Genomic DNA, 19,171 nt, shown 5'->3' with positions numbered 1-19,171 from the left:
AGTCACAAAAAGACAAATATTGTATGATTCCACTTATATGAAGCATCTAAAGTGGTCAAATTCATAGAAACAGAAAGTAGAATGGTAGTTACCAGGGGCTGAGGGGCAGGGAAAAAGGAGAGTTGTTGTTTAATGGGTATAGAGTTTCATATTTGCAAGATGAAAAAGTTCTAGAGATCTGTTTCACAACGATGTGAATATACTTAACACTACTGAATTGTATGCTTAAAAATGACTAAGATAGGGAATTTAATGTGTTTTTTTAACACAATAAAAAAAGAAAAAAAAGGAAGGAAATTCTGACATATGCTATAATAAGATGAACCTTGACATTATGCTAAGTGAAATGAGCAGACACAAAAGGACAAATAATGTATGATTCCACTTATATGAGATAACTAGAGTAGTCAAATTCAGAGAGATAGAATATAGAATGGTGGTTGCCAGGGCCTGGGGGCAGGGGGAGGGGAGATCAAGGAGTTATTGTTCAATGGGTACAGTTTTACTGAGAGTATGAAAAGATTCTAGAGATGAATGGTGGTGACCGTAGCAAAACAAGGTGAATGTACTTAACGCCACTGAACTGTACACCTAGAAATGGTTAAAATGATAAACTTTATGGTAAGTATATTTCACCACAATAAAAAGTCACTTTCTCTAGATAACTTCTCTCAATAATTCTCCTGTCTCTAGCTGTGGGAGGGAGGACGACGGTACCACCTCTTATTTCAGGGCAGAAATGGAAGACAGAGATTTGCCCATAATCTCCAAGCCACAGCCCCAGGTGGTAAGAGAAAGGGGAGTGGTTTTTTTGTAGTGTTCACCTGAGTAGGGCTGGTATGGTCAAAATGTTTATATCCTGCTAGGCTACCTTTCTCCCAGTCCTTTGGCTAAAAAGAGCAGATTTTTGTGGAGTTGTCTTTTTTTTTTTTTTTTTTTTTTGGTCTACAGCTGTAGGTGTTTCTGGGTTTCAGGTCTCTCCAGAGCTCATGTCAGGAAAAAATAAAAGAACAACAAAAACAACGGGGATCTCACCTCCTACTAGGTAGTTCCTTGAGTCTTATGAACCCTAGCCAGTCTACCTTTTTTCTCCACCTTTCTTCTCCACCTTTCAGAGTCTTCTGTCATTTGCTTTGTGTTTTTCCAGTTTTTAATTTTTTTCTTTTTCTGTAATTCTTGCAAAGAATAGGGTGGAATGTGCTATTCCATTTTGTCCAGTAGCTGCACTTGCTACTTTTATACTCCCCAGGGTCCTCTTTCATCTCTTTTAGTAGTTAACCATATTTTACTACTTAGTAAAATATTGATATTACATTTTTCCTGTTCAAGTTACTAGTGTGGTATTCGTGTCCTGCCTGGACTCCGACCCGATATGCAATTTTTGGTAATGATGAAGCTTAGGGTATGGTCATCAACGTGGATGGTAGAGGTATGTGGAAGAGATGATCGTTGGAAATGAAGATGTCAACAAGCAGAGAAACTGAGAGGTTGCAAGGATCATCTACATCAAAATTGAAGTCACAGAAGAGAAGACAGAAAGGCAACGTACCAGGAGTTATTGGCTCAGCAGCTTTACGACATTACGTCACGACCACCAGGCACTGCCATGAATGAACCCAGGAGCTCTGACAGAACATCCAGTTTCAACTCTGATTCAAATATTCTTCATGGAACAGTTGTCATTGTTGAATAATGTTAAGAACCCCAGTCTGGGATCAGGAAATCTAGTTCTAATCCTGCCTTTATCATGTACATTCTAGCCTTATGATCTTAGCAATACATTTCTTCTTTGAATCCAGGTTCAAACCACATTTCCTCATCCGTGAAATAGAATGTTCATTTCATTTCTGTTTGCCTCATAGAATAGCTGTGAAGCGAGTTTGTATACACCACATTCACTAATATACCCATGCTAGAGATGAAGCCTTTCTACTTCCAGCTGCTCAGATACATAGATTCTACAGCAAATCATGTCTTTTTGTCCTTGCCCCTGCTCTGATCCAAGTCTTCCTTTGTTTTCCCTTGGACACTACTATAGCCTACTACTCATCTCCCTGACAATTCTCCCTCATGGACTGCCAGAGGAGTCATTCTAAAACATATCTTTCTAAAATAATAAAGTAGTCTGTCCCCTAAAACCTTCCATAGCTGCCTTAAACATTTAGCCATCTCCATGATCCAGCCTCAGTGAGCCTTGCAGCTATACTTCCTCTTCACATAGCCTCTCCTGCCCCCAAAGCATATCACTTTTGGGATCCTTACAGGTTAGCTCACTGATCTACAAACTTGTCATTTCTCATTTAGATGCCTTTGAATAAGGTGTTGCCTCTGCCTGGAATACCCTCTTTCCCCACCTCTGCTTGGTAAAATAATATTTTTCCTTCAAGTCTCAACTCAAACACAATTCTGAGGACATAGATCTTTTACACACAGTAGGAGGTGGCCTTTTCCTCCATTGAGGTTCCGCTGCATTTTACTTATTCTTCTCTGAAAGACACTCACCACAAATGGTCTTATACCATGGTTATTTGTAAACATGCCATGTCTGCTTCACTGGCTTGGAACATCTCTTAGTCAGGACTATATCTTACTCATTTCCCCATCACTCAGAAGAACTCCTGGAATATAGTAGATGCCCAGGGAGTGTTAGTTAAATACATTGCTAAGGTAGTGCTTGGGGTTAAGTTGTAAGCATGGTTTGCAGTGGGGACAAATTTGAATCATGTGCAGAGACTATATAGAGTGTGTATAATTTATGAGCCTGTGAAAGATGCATGGTTTGTAATGGAGAAGTAGTTCGTGTATGTGCTATGTGCGTATGTGCCACAGGAACACAGAAGAAACTCTCCGGGACTTGTGCTTTCCACAACTTGGGCCAGGCTGGTCATCTTCCATGGCATTGGCCTTATCTCCTCCCTACCCTGGCCCTTGCTTTCCTACCTTAAGTATACGTCAGTCTCCAGCCCAAAAGCCCCATGTTCAACAGCTTTCTCAAAGGACATCATGGTATTCTCAGGCCCCAGCTGTGGAAGAAAAGGACATCAGGCCCTATACCTCAGATCTCTCCTCCCAACATCCCTTTTATGGTAGAGAGAGAGCCTAGTAATGACAGGGCTTTAGGAAGCAGAGTTTGGCTCCGTCGGCTCTTTTTTCAAATAGACTGCCTATATTCTCCTCTACCCAATCTGATTCTGGGACTCTGCTCATCTGAGGCAATATCACTGGGCACAGTAAAGAGAAATGGACTGAGAGTTAGGTGACCTAGGTTAAAGTCTAATCTCTACAATTAACTCTTTATTCTTGTCATCTCAAGCCAATCCCTTTCCTCTCCAGAGGTTCCTATGGTTCTGAGGTCCCCTTCTCTCATCCACACACCCCATGCACACCTGTACTCACCCATGTCCACGATGCTCAGACCTACCATGGGTGCACCTCTATGTCCAAAGAAGTCTGGCTTGGGTCCCAATTTATCCTTCTCCTGAATGCAGGGAGAGTAAATCCCCAATGGGACCACATAGAGACATAAAAGGATAAGAAAAAAGGGCAATCCAATAGCCACTTGTAGAGCTGAAAAAGTTGGAAGAAGGGGGAAGTGAGAAAATGGGAATGAAGAACCATCCCAAGCAACTAACTATCCCAACTAACTACCCCAGCAGGCAGTAAATACCCAGCCCATGGGCTTCACTGACTCTGTGGACTGGCTGATTTACTCTCTACTTCTGTCACATCCTCACTTTCAGTGATTTCAAAGTACAGGACTATCCAAATATAGAATTATTATTAAGGCAATATTATTGGAACTGTACATTTACAAGGGAATGAATTGCGCAGGAGGTGGGAAGGAAAGGAAGGAGAGGGAATGTAAGGAATACCTTCCCAGGAGGAGGACTAGTTTGGCTGGTTCTGAGAAAGTTTTGAAAGATCAGCCTGTAAAGATTAGCCTAAAATGCCCCTGTATTTTAGGCAGTACAGTATAGTGGAAGGGGCACTAGTTGACAGAAATCTGAGTTCAAAGCCAAACTCTACCACTTTCTAAATGTGAGACTAAGGACATGTTGCTTAACTTCTCTGGGTCTTCATTTTCTTCTCTCTGAAAAATGGGGCTATCTTGCTGCTAACACCTGCCTCATAGACTTTATGACAGTGTTGATTCATAATTCAATAACTATTGGTTATTGAATAAAACTATTGGTTATCAATAACTATTCAGTAACTACTAGGTATTTGCTTCTCTCTCTCACACACACACACACAGCCTGTCCACAATACCTGTTATCACTGGCCATTCCCCAATGCTTACTATCTTAGACCTCTGAGGATTTTACCCATTTGTACATTTTTAAGTTCCCACCTATGCTTCACTCACTTTCAAATCTAGATTTCCAGCTCTAACCTCTCAACTTTACAAGTCTATCACATCTCTTCATTCTTTTCCTCTCATAACTTGTCATCTTGTATCTTCTGATTCTAGCTAAATTTTAAGAAATGAAAAAGAAAAGAGTTTACTATCGTCCTCTTTAAGATAACATTTCCAGAGACATTTCCTACAATTCACCCTCCACATACATATACACACATTTACAAACACAATGGCAACACTACCAATCCAGTCTTTCTCTTGCCTGCATCCTTGCACAAGTCAGGAAGCAAACACTCCTTGTTTAACCAACAGTAAAAAGAGACACACAGAGAGAAGATCTTACTGGTTTCACAGTAAGGGTGCTGAGAGAGAACTCCATTCTCAAAACAATTTAGTGTACAGCTCTGATTCTCTTTTGTTTCCATGATATTAGGGCAAAGAATGGAGGGGAAACTAGTGGCAGAGGTAGACATTTCTGCAGGGGCCTGGTTTAAGTCACTAGAATGTAACCAGAAGGGCCGGCCTGGTGGCGTAACAGTTAAGTTCGTGCCTTCTGCTTCGTCAGCCCAGGGTTTGCTGGTTCGGATCCTAGGTGCGGACCTACTCACCGCTCATCAAGCCACGCTGCGGCAGCGTCCCACACAGAGGAGCCACAACTCTAGAATTATGTACTGCCGCTTTGGGGAGAAAAAAAAAAAGTGTGGTGTCCTCACCCCAGGTCATTTCTTTGACCAAAAAAAAAGAATGTAACCAAGAATATCTGGACCTAGTATAAGTTCATTAGTTAAAACTAGTAATATTTGAATACAAACTAAAAGAACTGTGACTTGTACCATTACTCTGGTTAAATGAAATTAAAATGTCCTCTACCACCTGACCCCACCCCAATCCATTCCCAGACAGTCAATGTGTAACAAAATACAGAAAATTCTTATTTTTCTAGAAGGAGAATCCCTCTTTAGACAAAGGTCTGTTTGATCAGGGAAATGCTATGACAAGCCACGTAGGGTTGTGAGTTTGACCACAAGAAGCATGCCTGAGTAACAAGCTAAACGAATTTCAAAGAGGTCCAGCGGTGACTATCTGCCAAGCTTATGTTTTGCTGAGTGGCGTATGAAAGCTCAAGCCAGAACTGAAAGGATCAAGCAAGGTTCCACCCACATGACATACCTTCTCTTTCCAAATGGATTAAGTAGAAGGCCACAGGCCAGGAAAGGAGAACCATCACAGTTATGCTGCTCAGGTGTATGTAGGGAGCAAAGACCTGAGAGAAAGCCAAAAGTCAGGCTGAACACATCTGGACAGACAGGGCCAGACCTACAGGATGACGCTTACCTTCAGTGAAAGCCCAGCTGTCAGCCACCTGTCTTTCCAGTACATGCATAAAATCCACATAAGACACAAGCATAGCAGAATCACTAGCAGAGTCAGGATCTAGGGAAACAGAAAGAATCCCCTGACTTCCAGGCACTAGGCTTGGATCAGAACTGTCTTTGAGAATTGTATGTGTGTCCCCACAATGTCAAGGACCTCATCTCCTCGTCCCTTTAAACTAACCATCCTGCAAATCCCCAATACTGGATGGATCCAATCATTCACCTTCTTTGCTCCCAAGTCTTTACTGTAGAGCATGGCTAGAAAAAAATTACACAGCTATGTGGTCTGACGCCTTTAAAATTTATCATCTCTAGTCTCAACAGGGCCCTCAACATTGCTTGGCATCTCTCGCTCAGTTTTAACAACGGCCATTACAAATATTCACTACCTTTTTTATATGACTCAATGCAATCACAAGTAAATAATATTTTGTAATCGCCTTTTCAATGTATGTTTTCCCCAATAGACTATAAGCTTCATGAGGTCAAGGACAATATTTGTTTATGATTATATCCTCACTGCACTGCAGAACGTCTGACACATAGTAAGCATCCAATAAATATTGTTGAACAGATGAAAAAAATCTGCCTGCCAGAACACTATTTCATAGAGAAAGAACATTGAGAGCAAGAAGACATAACTTTAATTTCTTCCCCTTTAAATGTATAGTTTTTCTACATCTGTGTTGCCCTCTAGAGAGTGCTTAGTTCCCTCCTTTCCATAATCTCTATACCTATTAAAGTAATTGAATCCATAATTAAACCTTCTCACAAAGTAACTTCAGGCCTTACTGGCTTCCAAGGTTAATTTTACCAAACATTTGAGGAATATTTCCAATCTTTAACAAACTCTTCCAGAGAACAGAAAAAGATAGAACACATTCTAACTTGTCTTATGAAGCCAATAAAACACTGATACCCAAACTCAACAAGGGCATTACAAGAAAGAAAAGGTATAAGCCAATCTCTCCTATGTACATAAATGCAAACATCTTAAATAACCTACTAGCAAATCAAAGGTATCACAACACAAAGGTTTGATTGTCAAATCAGATTCACATGAATCTCATGTGATTCTGTGATCTTACCCAACAGCAAACTTTACTAATAATTTAAAGGATACAGGCAATTATAAGGTACAGATAAAAGATTTTCCTTTGGTGAAATCTGATCCTGTCAAATGCAGCTATCATAAAAAGGTCTTTCCTCTCCTGTGTTAGGATACATTTTGGTCTTGGACTTAAAATGTGAGATGTGTTTTGCACAAAGTATGTCAAAACATTGCTTCACAGAAGGAGCCTTTTTGGTTATGGAGCATCCTTATCTTATATCCCATTAATTATATAATTCCAGGCAGCCACGTCTCCCACCCTACAAATCCATAAATTCCATGTTTATTCACAATAAGCAAGCCAAATATACCAGATTATATCCTGCTAGAAATTTTCATAGGTAAGGACTCTCCATTATTTTTTGGGTAATAAATATCTTTAGTGTGTCTACCAGAAGGTTGGGTTATTAGCACGTTTACAGGGAGTTTTGATTAAGGTCATTCATTCCTCTCTGAGCACTCCTACCTAGAAGGGGAATGGGATATAGGCTGGTGCTAACCCTCTCCTTCTGGGTTTATCCTGAGTACACTAAAACTCAAACTCCAAGCCCTACAAAATCTCCCTTGACAATAGCAGCAGTCTCTCCTTTCAAGTCTGCTAAGCCTAGTCCTTCATAGTGTGAAGGCCCAACCAAGGTTGGGCCTTCCAAGGGGATGCCAACTCTTCTCATATGCCACTTCCATCACTTCTCATTGCCTACAGACTATCACTGGAATTAGATCCCAGAATGCCTCAAGAGATGAAGGCTTGTTAATTTATATTGACAAAAACCCTGTAGAATATGTGTGAGAATGTATCCTAAGGGTGCTAGACAAAGAGAAAAGAATATAATTTTAGATCAGGCTAAATTTATTGATATGAGTGCGCTTGCCAGAGATTCTGAATTCAATATACCAGAATCCAAATATTATGCATCTTAAAATGGTTCTAATTGTTTGGTTATCTGAAACCTTGGCTCAATAGTGGCCTATGCTTAATGAAATTGAGATGCCAGCAATCTCTTGGTGTAATATAGAAGAAAGAATCCAAAGATTTGTTGAGAAAAGGTTGCTGGAATGCCATCACTTATGATCAGCTAACTTACTCCCTATCAGGTTCTATCGGAGGTCTCAGAGGACACTGAAAAATACACTGGGGAGGAAAATGTCAGCATCCTTGAAAAGCGCTGTAGTGGCTATTCTCTATGCCTGAATAAAGGCGAGAGATGCTACCACTGAAATTGGCTGCTTGATTTCAAAGGCAATGATCAGATCCTGCTGTGGCAGAGGCCAAGTCCCAGCACTAACTGCCAGAGGCAGGGTAAGCACAGTTTCTATAACAGGCACACGCCTGAAATGGTAGTAAGGATGGTTAACCCACAGGGGTTCTTGGTAGTGACTAACTGATCCTGGTGTCCCAACTCCAAACAGATGGTGATCTCAATAAGCCCTGTTTGTTCATCTCTAATCTACAGTCTCTCGCTATAAAATCTTATGACTCAATTTCCATCTGTTCTAATAACTCTTAAATTTATATTTCCAGTTCATACTTCTTATTTGAGTAAGAGGAAATTTAAGGGGACCATTTAGAGAGTTTGACATGTTCCTGGATTTGAGAAAACACAAGGAATGGTATCAAAACAATGCCTGAAAAAGTCTTTAAAAAAGCAAGAGGCTGTGGCTGGAGGTGCTCAAGCCCATGGCAGAACGAAATGAGGGAGGCTATTATGGAAATGAGCTGTATGTCCACAGATCATGGGGCAAAGATGCCTGCTTTCTGGGGACCAGATATGGATCCTTTGAAAGAAACCACGCAGGTGTCATTTTAAAGGGTTCTAAACTAAGGGAAGGTCAAAAAGACCTGAACAGAGAAATTTCAGGGGGCATAGAAAGACAGGTAATGACTCCACCAAGAGAGTTGCAGTCAAAGTTCTCAGCAGAGGGGTCTCTGAAAATACATATAGAAAAAGCCCAGGGGGCAAGCAGCGAACAACTGAGCATTTACCTGGTCCTGACGGAACCAACCCCAAATGACCCTCTTGCCCTTCCTTGCGGGACTGTGTTCTTTCATCTTATCTCCTCTTTCCCTGGGCCCTCCTCTGGTGGAAGAGAGGTAAAGGACCATCATGCTCCCTCCACCACGGCAGGCTTCCAGGCCCGGATCAGGCCCAAATAGAGGAGGGGAAAGGTTCTTATAAAGTTGGAGTCTCGGTTATTACAATGAACTGAAATCTTTAATGACTGAAATGAGAATGTTCTTGTGTCTATAAAGAACTGGGAAAGTAAGGAAGCTTGCCTAAGATTTTATTTGGATGGAAAGAACAGAGTCACAGAGTGAGTTTAACAAGGAGTGGTGAGAAAAAATAAAGTTTGGGTTCAGCTCCTTTAGTAAATCGGTACATCTAATAGAAATTTAATGATTTTAGTTAAAACAATGTAAGTAGATCTCTTCTCTCTAAGGAGAACAATGAAAGAAAGGGCAACTATATACTTAACACTGAGTGCCAAAGAGGCACATTTAGTCCTGGTCTAAGGTCTCCTAAGAAGATTCAGATGTCCTACCTTATGAAACCAGTGCAGATATAGTTCACTCCCTTCCCAAATCAACAAAAATCCAAGTAACTGAAAAAGCAAAGAAAAAGGAGGTTATTTTGAAATCACCAAGTTGCTGCCCAAAGCATTGTTCTGTAGCTCAAAATTCCTTTCACAGTCTGACACTACATTCACTTCTTGCCATACCTGTACTTTTCAGCCTCTGGGAGTTTGTCATGCTGTTCCCCTGCCTGAAAAGCTCTCCTTCCCCATGCCACTGACCCTTCAAAGCCAGTTCAAATGTTACCTCCTGTTGTAACTTTCACCAGCACCTTCAGGAGGAATTAATTATTATCTTCTCTGGGATTTCATAACAATCACCACACATTCCTTTCCTAAGTTCCCACCAATTTCTTTTCCTTGTGATGGATCTTATGCCTGGTATTACTTAAACACACTTATGAGAGAACAGAGGTCGGTGGCCAGCCCTTCCAATGGTCATTTAAAAGCTCTTTCTTGAGGAACCAGTGCCGTTGTTACAACTGTTAAGCACTGTTGTTAACACTGGTATTTAGTCAATAAATATTAGATTTGAATCTAAATCTAGTCAGTCACCAAATCAGTGTGGAGATGGAAACTGACAACTGGAGTCCTCAGATGCTTAGGGTATTAATGAGAGTTTGAATGTATAAGATACTTACCTTTTTATCAAAATAATTTTGTGTATATGATTTCATTTGTTCTTTACCTGGCCCCATAAAATACCACTTTATTAAATATTTTTATCATTCTCATTTGAAAGAAAAGAAACTGAGGCTCAGAAGAGTTATATGACTTGACCAAGGCTACCAAGCAACCTAAAGACAGAGTTGGAAATAGAACCTCGGTCTCCCTCTTTGTTCACTGTTGTTGCCATTGCATGTATCCAAAAAGAGGTACGGTAAAGCAGAAAGTTTATTAAAATATATTGCCTTATTGGACACTAGAACTCATTCATGCCTTAGAAGCTAACTAGACCATTTCATATTTATTGTGTATGAAAGCACTACAATTCAGTGGGCAGAGTCTGGCCCAGAGCATAGCCTTTATTTGTATTTTCCCCATTAAAAGGATAAGTTTCTAACTGGTCTCTCTGCTAATAGCCACCTTCCACACCACAACTTCCAGGATGATTTTCCTAACGTAGAAATCTGATTTATGCCAAATGTCTTAGCCTTACTTTCCAGCCCTTCCAAAATCTGTCACAAGCCTCTTTTTAGCCACATTCCCCATTAATTCTTCACTATGCCCTACACGTTAACAGAACGGACCTTTCCTTCTTATCTAGTCACACCCCATATTTTTCTGTCTTGCCAACTTTGTTATGATGTTTCCACAGCCTGGAATGTTCTTCCTTATCCTCATATACACATGTCCAAATCCAACATCCCTTTAAGATTCCACTCCAGTGCCACCTCTTCCAAGAAGTCTTACTTAATCCTCTTGGCTAGAAGTCACCTATTCCTTCTCAGAACCCATGCAGAACTTTATTTAGGCCTCTCTAATGACAATTATAATGCTCTGCTTGTGTTAGCTATTTTTGTCTATGACTTAGTTGCCCTACTAGATTCTAAATTCATTGAATTAAGGGACTATTGTAACTTTATAGCTCATACTTATCTCTTTGAAGTGCCCTGCATGAAATCAGAAACTGCAAGTGCTTTGTTGATCTCTGTATACTCAATACTAATCACTCATATAATGATTAATAAATTTTTTTGAAAGAAAAAACTCATGCAAAGGGCATTGATTTAGGGGTTGGGTTCTTCTGTATCAGACAGGAAGTCAGTGGAGACAAGGAATTGTGAAATTCCAGAGAACGATATATATGCCCTATGTGTAAGTGGGCACTGAAAAACTCCAATTACCTAAGAGTTATCCTCCCATAAGCTTTCCACTCCCACAGACTTTTCTCTTTGTGTGGCCTGATTTTTCACACTACATGACATCATTATGTCAGGAAATAGAGGCAAGGTCACTATCGCCAAAAGACTTTTGCTAAAATGTACTTTGCACCTGGACTAGGGGACTAGCACTTGCACATCAGAACAGGTTTAACAAACCAGCTAACTTGTAAAGCCCAGAAAGACTGATTCTCAGGAGATGGGATATGAAATGAGGCAGTTCAATGTGTAAAGGTACTGCTAATGTGAAGTTGTGGGTATCTAAAATGACAATACTGAGTGAACCATAAAATAGGCTATGAAACATGGAAATAGAAAAAGGATGTTCTGCCACTCTTTCAAGGGGTTAAAATGGCAAGACACATCCTCTAATAGCACAAGCCTTTTTTCCCTCCATCTATCCCTCATGCCTGAAATTCAAGTAGCTGATGGAAATCCCAACTCTGCTAAGACAAGAGTGATCTTAGGTTCTGAGGGCTCCCAGCACCAATTGGGTACCATACCACAGACTGGAGCACCTCATGAGGCTACTCAGAGAGGGAGTGGGAGAAATGGGAAACATTACTCACCAATAGCAATGAAGAGTAGGCAGTCAGGATCCCAAGGAAACTCAGCAAAACAATGGACCAGTAGAACCAGTCTCCTATACCTAGAAAAACGACCCTGCAAAAGTGTTTCAATCTATAGCAGCAATTAGCAGCATCTATGTCAAGAATCGGGGACAAGACTGGACTAGAACAGGCATAAGAAAACAGAGGGAGATAAGAAGAGAAGGAATTTGGGAACAGATCTGTGAAAAGCTTCAGGGATATCTAGCTGAGGAGTTTTAACTCTGTCCTATAGGCAACTGTGTACTCTAATGGGGGTCAGCATAAGTCGCATGACTTTTTAAAAATGATTTAGAATATATGATCAAAAATTATGTCCTCTTTAAAAAAACAATATACTATTACGGAAATTCTGGAATGCCAAAAAAGAAAAAAGTCATCCATAAGTTCACTGCCTTAATAAAATACTTTCCATTTTGGCAGGTTTCTAGTCCATGCACATGCATTTTTTTCTCACATAACTGCCATCATAGCCACCATATTAAGTGCTCTATTCTGTGTAAGAGATTTGGGTCCTTTAAAAACAATGCTGACATGTTCTTTTCCTAAAGTAGTTTATGAGAAAAAACTCCTAATGATTTGCTAAGAGAAACAGTGTCATACTTGGTCTAGGTATTATATGTCAAAGAATTTAGATTCTTCAAGATAACAGAAATTACCTCTTCTCCATATAAAACCTGGAGAAATTATATTTCAACAATAGAAAATATAGATTAGTGAATATATAATCACATTAAAAATAAGAAAGGAAATTCTCTTTGGTTAGGGGCCATAAGACACACCAAGAAGAAAGAAACAGGGAAGCAGCCACCCTAGTGAGAGCAATCCCAGATCAAGACACTGGGAAAAGTACTCTGTAGAAGAAGATAAGCTCACAACCAGGAATAAGAAAACGTGTGAGGAATGTCAACAAATGAATCCAATAAAGCTAACAAATAGAATAACTTGTACCCAAGAAAATATAATTAATAGAACAATCAGAAAAGAATCACAAAATAAATATATTTAAGATCTTCAGAGAAATAAAGGAAGGACTCACACCCACATAACAAGAATAGGATGTTTTAACACAAGTACAGTGATTATCAAAACAATCAAAAAGAGATCTTGGAAAAAAATAAAAGAAAGACGGAGTTAATAGCAGTCTAGAGACAGCCAAAGAATTCATCAAACAGCTTAACCAGTAGTGACTTTGCTTTCCAAGTGAGAAAGGAAAGTTAAGGTTTGCCATTTAATAGCACCTCTATCTTTTCTAATCATTTCTCAGGCCACATTAGACATTTTTTCACTCCCTTTCAATCTAAAAGGTCTTCTTTTGTATATTCAATCACATGTAAATATTATTATTAGTTTAGTTCAGCTCAACACTCAGGTGAAGTTCTCACCCACCTGCTGTCAACTGCAGGCAAAGGAACTGTGATTTTTTTCCTCTCTTTTTCTCTCTCCCTCTTCTACTTTTTCCTGTCCCATTCATCTGTACTCACTCTTGGGTGATGGTGATTGTAACAAAAGGGAGTGAAGAGTATGAAAAGGAGTTTGTTTAAGTAACTGTCTATACATCAGTGAAAGTTGAAAAAGGAAGTCTTGGCCATCACTTCTTTAAACTGGGAACACACAGTTGCTGATGACTATGCAGTAGGCTCCCTCTACATGGACTGTCCAGTTCAGGCTTCTTCTGACTTAGTATTTTCAAGCAGTTTTCTCTCTGCTCTGGGCCATTGTTTTATATCACTCTAGCAGTATAATCATACCCCCTTTCGGATGAAGGCCTTCTCATTCAAAAGAGACAGCCTTCTTGGGGCAGCCTAGTCAATGCAACCTCCTCATCTAAATGCACATTCTCTGCACTAATGTTTAAAGAAATCTTCCAAGATCCCTTTCCTGATTTCCCATAGCTGCAAGACACAGCTTTCTTGCATCTTCCCCGAATACGTACCCTACATACTACAATGCTTTATATCAGCACCACCAATTGTCAGCTGACGGTAACTCTGAGGAAAAAAAGACATACTGTGCTGAGGCATTGGGAACCTTCACATAGCAAGAAATGGGGAGACAGGTCTAACCCCACAACACACACAGTGGGGGACAAAAGAGAAGTGACAGTTACCCCATCAAAAATGTTGCTCTACCTCTCTCTAGCTAAGGGGAACAACTAGAAAAGCTGGACAATATGTTTTTTTAAATCTAAATGAAGGCATCAGAGAGCCAACAGGCAGTGAAAAACTATGGAAGCAAGATCCAAATAAAAGAGGAAATCCAGAGATGTAACTTGGCATTTGGGGTAATTTTTCTCTGGAAGCAGCAGCTGAGATGTAGGCAGGAGGGCTTCCTGTATCTTGTAGGACTAGGAGGACAAAAGGGGAGAAGGGTAATCTCATAAACACTATATACTTTGATTTGGGGCCTTTCAGGGCTAAATTCTTTTTTTTTTTGGGGGGGGGGGGGACGATCGGCCCTGAGCTAACATCTGCCAATCCTCCTCTTTTTGCTGAGGAAGACTGGCCATGGGCTGACATCCATGCCCATCTTCCTCCACTTTATATGGGACACCGCCACAGCATGGCTTGCCAAGCGGTGCGTCGGTGCGCGCCCGGGATCCGAACCGGCGAACCCTGGGCTGCTGCAGCGGAGCACACGCACTTAACCTCTTGCGCCACCAAGCCAGCCCCAGGGCGACATTCTAAGAATACGCACAAACTGGAAATAGAATGCTCTTTCCAACACTGAATCCCAGCTCTGAACCATCTAAATGTGTGAAATTGGATTAAAGCGAAAAGGATTTGCTAATACCCCCCTAGTTACCCATCAGAGTAACTCGCTGAGAGGACATAATGTAATTCGAGGTCTCAAATTACCTATACAACTTTTTATATACAATGTCTAGCGCTCAAGCAAAAACAATGAGGCACACTAGGGGAAGAGACCACATAGCGAATGCCAAAAGAAACAATGCGAATGCCAAAAGAAACAATGCGAATGCCAAAAGAAACAATGCGAATGCCAAAAGAAACAATGTGCAACATAAAAAGATCTTCAGCAAATCTAGATAACAGAGGTATCAGACAGAGACTTCTAAATAATTATCCTTAAAATGTTTAGACTAGGAAAAAATTAAGAATTTCAGTAAAGAACTATTAAAAAGAGGACCAATTAAGAATTCTAGAAAAGAAAATACAAGAAAAAAATTAAGAACTCAGTGAATGGATTTAATAGCAGGTAAGACAGAGCTGAAAAGAATTTGTTAAATAAAGGTCAGAAAAAAATATTAAGAATGAAATAGAGACACACAAGAAAAACACAGAAGAAAGAGGATAAAAGAGAAAATGTCTCATATACATAAAACTGAAGTGTCAGAAGCAGAGGTGGTAGAAAATGGGGCAATATCTGAAAAGATATCTGAAAAGCAATATCTGAAAAGATAATGGCTGAGAACTTCTCCAAAATGATTAAAAATATTGTATTGGTCTGGGATCACTCAGCAAGGGAATTATTGTAAGAATTAGACCTTATGCTATTAAAGAAGCTGCTAGAGAAGGCTACATAAGGCTGTTACATCTGGTCTGATATTAGGTCACTGGATGATGTTTATACCTCTAATTTAAGTACTGATATACATGGTTAACTACTATTAACACATCTTATTTTCAACGGTATAGGAATGGCAGAAGAGAAAAATTCATATATATCCTTATATATGATGTATATCATATTTATATATACATAAATAAATATTGGCAGAATTCTGGCCCCATGACCTTTGCCCTCTGGTGTCACACCAGTGATGATGTTATGTTAGATGGTAAAAAGAACTTTGCAGATATATTAAGGTTGCTAATCAGCTGATTTTAAAATAGGGAGATTATCCTGGATTATCTAGGTGAATCCAATGTAATCACATGAGCTCTTAAAATCAGAAGAGGAAATCAGAGAGATAAGAAAGGAGGAGGAGTCAGAGAAATTTGAAGTATGAGAAGGACTTGACACACCATTGCTCACTTTGAAGATAGAGAAGACCACAAACTAAGGAATGTACTAGCCTCTAGCAGCTGAGAACAACTGCCATCTGACAACCACTAAAGAAAGGGTACTTCATTCCTACAACCAGAACTGCATTCTGCCAACAACTTGAATGAACCTGGAAGTGCATTCTCACTCAGAGCTTACAGGTGAAAGCTCAGGCCAGCCAACACCTTGATTTAAGTCTTATGAGATCCTAAGTAGAGTATCCAGCCAAGCACACTTGACTTCTGACCTACAGAAAAGTGAGATAAAAAATGGGTAGTGTTCTAGGCCACTCTATTTGTGCTAATTTGCTATGGCAGCAATGGAAAACTGCCCAAGAAACTTACTTGCGCCTTCAGGAGCTACTGGAGCTCACTCTTATAAATATAACTTCTATTTGATGATGGAGTATTGTTATGGGGATTCTGCCTGCTGCTGAGTTATGTTTATTCCCACTATGCATTCCAGAACTAGAGAAATAACTACAAGCTGGATATGGGGACCCTCTAGGCCCACTGCAGAGATGGGCCTGAGCCAAAACTCCATGGATTATCTAATATCCAAAAGCCCTTACTCTGGTGAATCACAGTGATGTTTTATATCTCCAGGAATTCCTGTCAGTTCAGCATCAGTGTCCAGTAATTCCCCCAAAAGTGTTTCCTCTTCCTCAATGCACAATCACTCTGGTAAACGGCCAGAGGTTCTTTTAGGGGAAAACTAGAAGGAAGATTGACAGTATACATTCTTGACTGTGTAGCAGGGTCCTTCCTCAAGGCCTTCCCTTCATTCAAGGGCCAATTTATTTGGTAAATAAGTGAAATAGAGAACAGGAAAAACAACAGAAAAGATTAACAAAACTAAGAGTTGCTTCTTTGAAAAGACAAACAAAATGACAAACCTTTAGCAACACTAACAAAGAAAAAAGAGAGGACTCAAATAAGTAAAACTGTAAATGAAAGAGGAGACATTACAATTAATACCACAGAAATACAAAGGATCGTAAGAGATTACTATGAACAACTATATGCCATCAAACTGGACACCCTGGAAGAAACGGATAAATTCCTAGAAACATACAACCTAAGACTGCATCATGAAGAAACAGAAAATATGAACAGACCAATAAGGAGTAAGGAGATTGAATCGGTATTCAAAAACCAGGATCAGATTGTTTCACTGGTGAATTTTACCAAATATTTAAAGAAGAGTTAACACCAATCCTTCTTGAACTCTTCCAAAAAGCTGAAGAGGCGAGAACACTCAAACTCATTTTACAAAGCCAATATTACCCAGATAACAAAGCCAAATAAGGACACTACAAGAAAAGAAAACTCCAGGCCAATATTCCTGATAAATATAGATGCAAAAATTCATAACAAAATTCTATCAAACTGAATCCAACAGCACATTAAAAGGATCATACATCGTGATTGAGTGGGATTCATCCCTCTGATGCAAGGATGGTTCAACATACACAAATCAAAAAATGTGATACATCACATTAATAGAATGAAAGATAAAAATCATATGATCATCTCAATAGATGCAAAAAGAGCATTTGACAAAATTCAACATCCATTCATGATAAAAACTCTCAACAAATTGGGTATAAAAGGAATATACCTCAACATAACAAAGACCACATATGACAAACCCACAGCTAACATCTTACTCAATAGTGAAAGGTTGAAACCCTTTCCTCTAAGATCAGGAATAAGATAAGGGTGTACATTCTCACCACTTCTATTCAACATACTACTGGATGTCTTAGAGCAATCAGGCAATACAAAAGGCATCAGAATAGGAAAAGAAGAAGTAAAATTGTCTCTATTTGCAGATGACATGATATTATATATAGAAAACCCTAAAGACGCCACCAAAAAACTGTTAGAGTAAACGAATTCAGTCAAGTTGCAGCATACAAAATCAATATACAAAAATCTGTTGCCTTTCTATACACTAATAAGGAGCCATCAGAAAGAGAAATTAAGAAAACAATCCCATTTATAATTGCACCAAAAAAAATAAAATACCTAGGAATAAATTTAATCAAGGAAGTGAAAGACCTGTACACTGAAAACTATAAGACATTAATGAAAGAAACTGAATAAGGTACAAATAAATGGAAAGATATTCCATGCTCATGGATTACAGGAAATAATATCGTTAAAATGTCCATACTACCCAAAGCAATCTACAGATTCAATGGAATCCCTATCAAAACTCCAATACCATTTTTCACAGAAATGGAACAAACAATCTTAAATTGGTATGGAACCACAAAAGATCCCAAATAGCCAAAGCAATCTTGAGAAAGAAGAACAAAGCTAGAGGCATCACACTCCCTGATTTCAAACTATGTTACAAAGCTATAGTAATCAAAACAGTATGGTACTGGCATAAAAACAGACACATAGATCAATGGAACAACATAGAGACCAGAAATAAACCCACACATATATGGTCAATTAATTTATAACAAAGAAGCCAAGAACCAAGAATATACAATGGGGAAAGGACAGTCTCTTCAATAAACAGTCTTGGGAAAACTGGACAGCCACATTCAAAGGAATGAAACTGGACCACTATCTTACACCATATACAAAAATCAACTCAAAATGGATTAAAGACTTGAATGTAAAACCTGAAACCATAAAACTCCTAGAAGAAAACATGCACAGTAAGCTCCCTGACATGGGTCTTGGCAATGATTTTTTGAATTTGACACTAAAAGCAAAGTCAACAAAAGCAAAAATAAACAAGTGGGACTACATCAAACTAAAAAGCTTCTGCACAACAAAGGAAGCCATCAACAAAATGAGAAGGTAATCTGTGGAATGGGAGAAAATATTTCCAAATCATATATTTGATTAAGAGGTTAATATCCAAAATATATAAAGAACTCATACAACTCAATAGGAATAAAAACAAACAATCCGATTAAAAAATGTGTAGACAATTTGAATAGATATTCTTCCAAAGAAGACATCCAAATGGCCAACAAGTACATGACAAGGTGCTCAACATCACTAATCATCAGGGAAATGCAAATCAAAACAACAATGAGAGATCACCTCACATCTATTAGAATGGCCATAACAAGCGCTGGTGAAGATGTGGAGAAACGGGAAACCTTGCGTACTGTTGGTGGGAATGTAAATTGGTACAGCAACTATGGAAAATGTGATACACCACATTAACAAAATGAAGAATAAAAATCACATGATCATCTCAATAGATGCAGAGAAAGCGTTTGA

General features: G+C 39.2%; 1 protein-coding gene across 4 annotated transcripts in view; it reads right to left on the bottom strand.

Annotated features, from left to right (window-relative positions):
- The window catches only part of GDPD4 (glycerophosphodiester phosphodiesterase domain containing 4), a 116,420-nt gene that overhangs the window by 85,188 nt on the left and 12,061 nt on the right, over positions 1-19,171 (bottom strand). For 3 of the 4 annotated variants that reach the window (XM_058545545.1, XM_058545544.1, XM_058545542.1), the window contains 7 exons: positions 11,871-11,964; positions 9,389-9,448; positions 5,696-5,794; positions 5,531-5,624; positions 4,394-4,471; positions 3,422-3,567; positions 2,941-3,023 (listed from right to left, as the gene is read on the bottom strand). In XM_058545545.1, coding sequence (XP_058401528.1) covers positions 2,941-3,023; positions 3,422-3,567; positions 4,394-4,471; positions 5,531-5,624; positions 5,696-5,794; positions 9,389-9,448; positions 11,871-11,964 — 654 coding nt within the window. The remainder of the gene's footprint in view (positions 1-2,940; positions 3,024-3,421; positions 3,568-4,393; positions 4,472-5,530; positions 5,625-5,695; positions 5,795-9,388; positions 9,449-11,870; positions 11,965-19,171) is intronic. The other variant, XM_058545543.1, reaches the window with a different exon arrangement.

Source organism: Diceros bicornis, chromosome 7, assembly GCF_020826845.1.
Source record: "Diceros bicornis minor isolate mBicDic1 chromosome 7, mDicBic1.mat.cur, whole genome shotgun sequence".
NCBI classification, from domain to species: domain Eukaryota; kingdom Metazoa; phylum Chordata; class Mammalia; order Perissodactyla; family Rhinocerotidae; genus Diceros; species Diceros bicornis.
The sequence above is the reverse complement of the archived record's forward strand: the minus strand, read 5'-3'. Positions and strand labels throughout refer to the sequence as shown.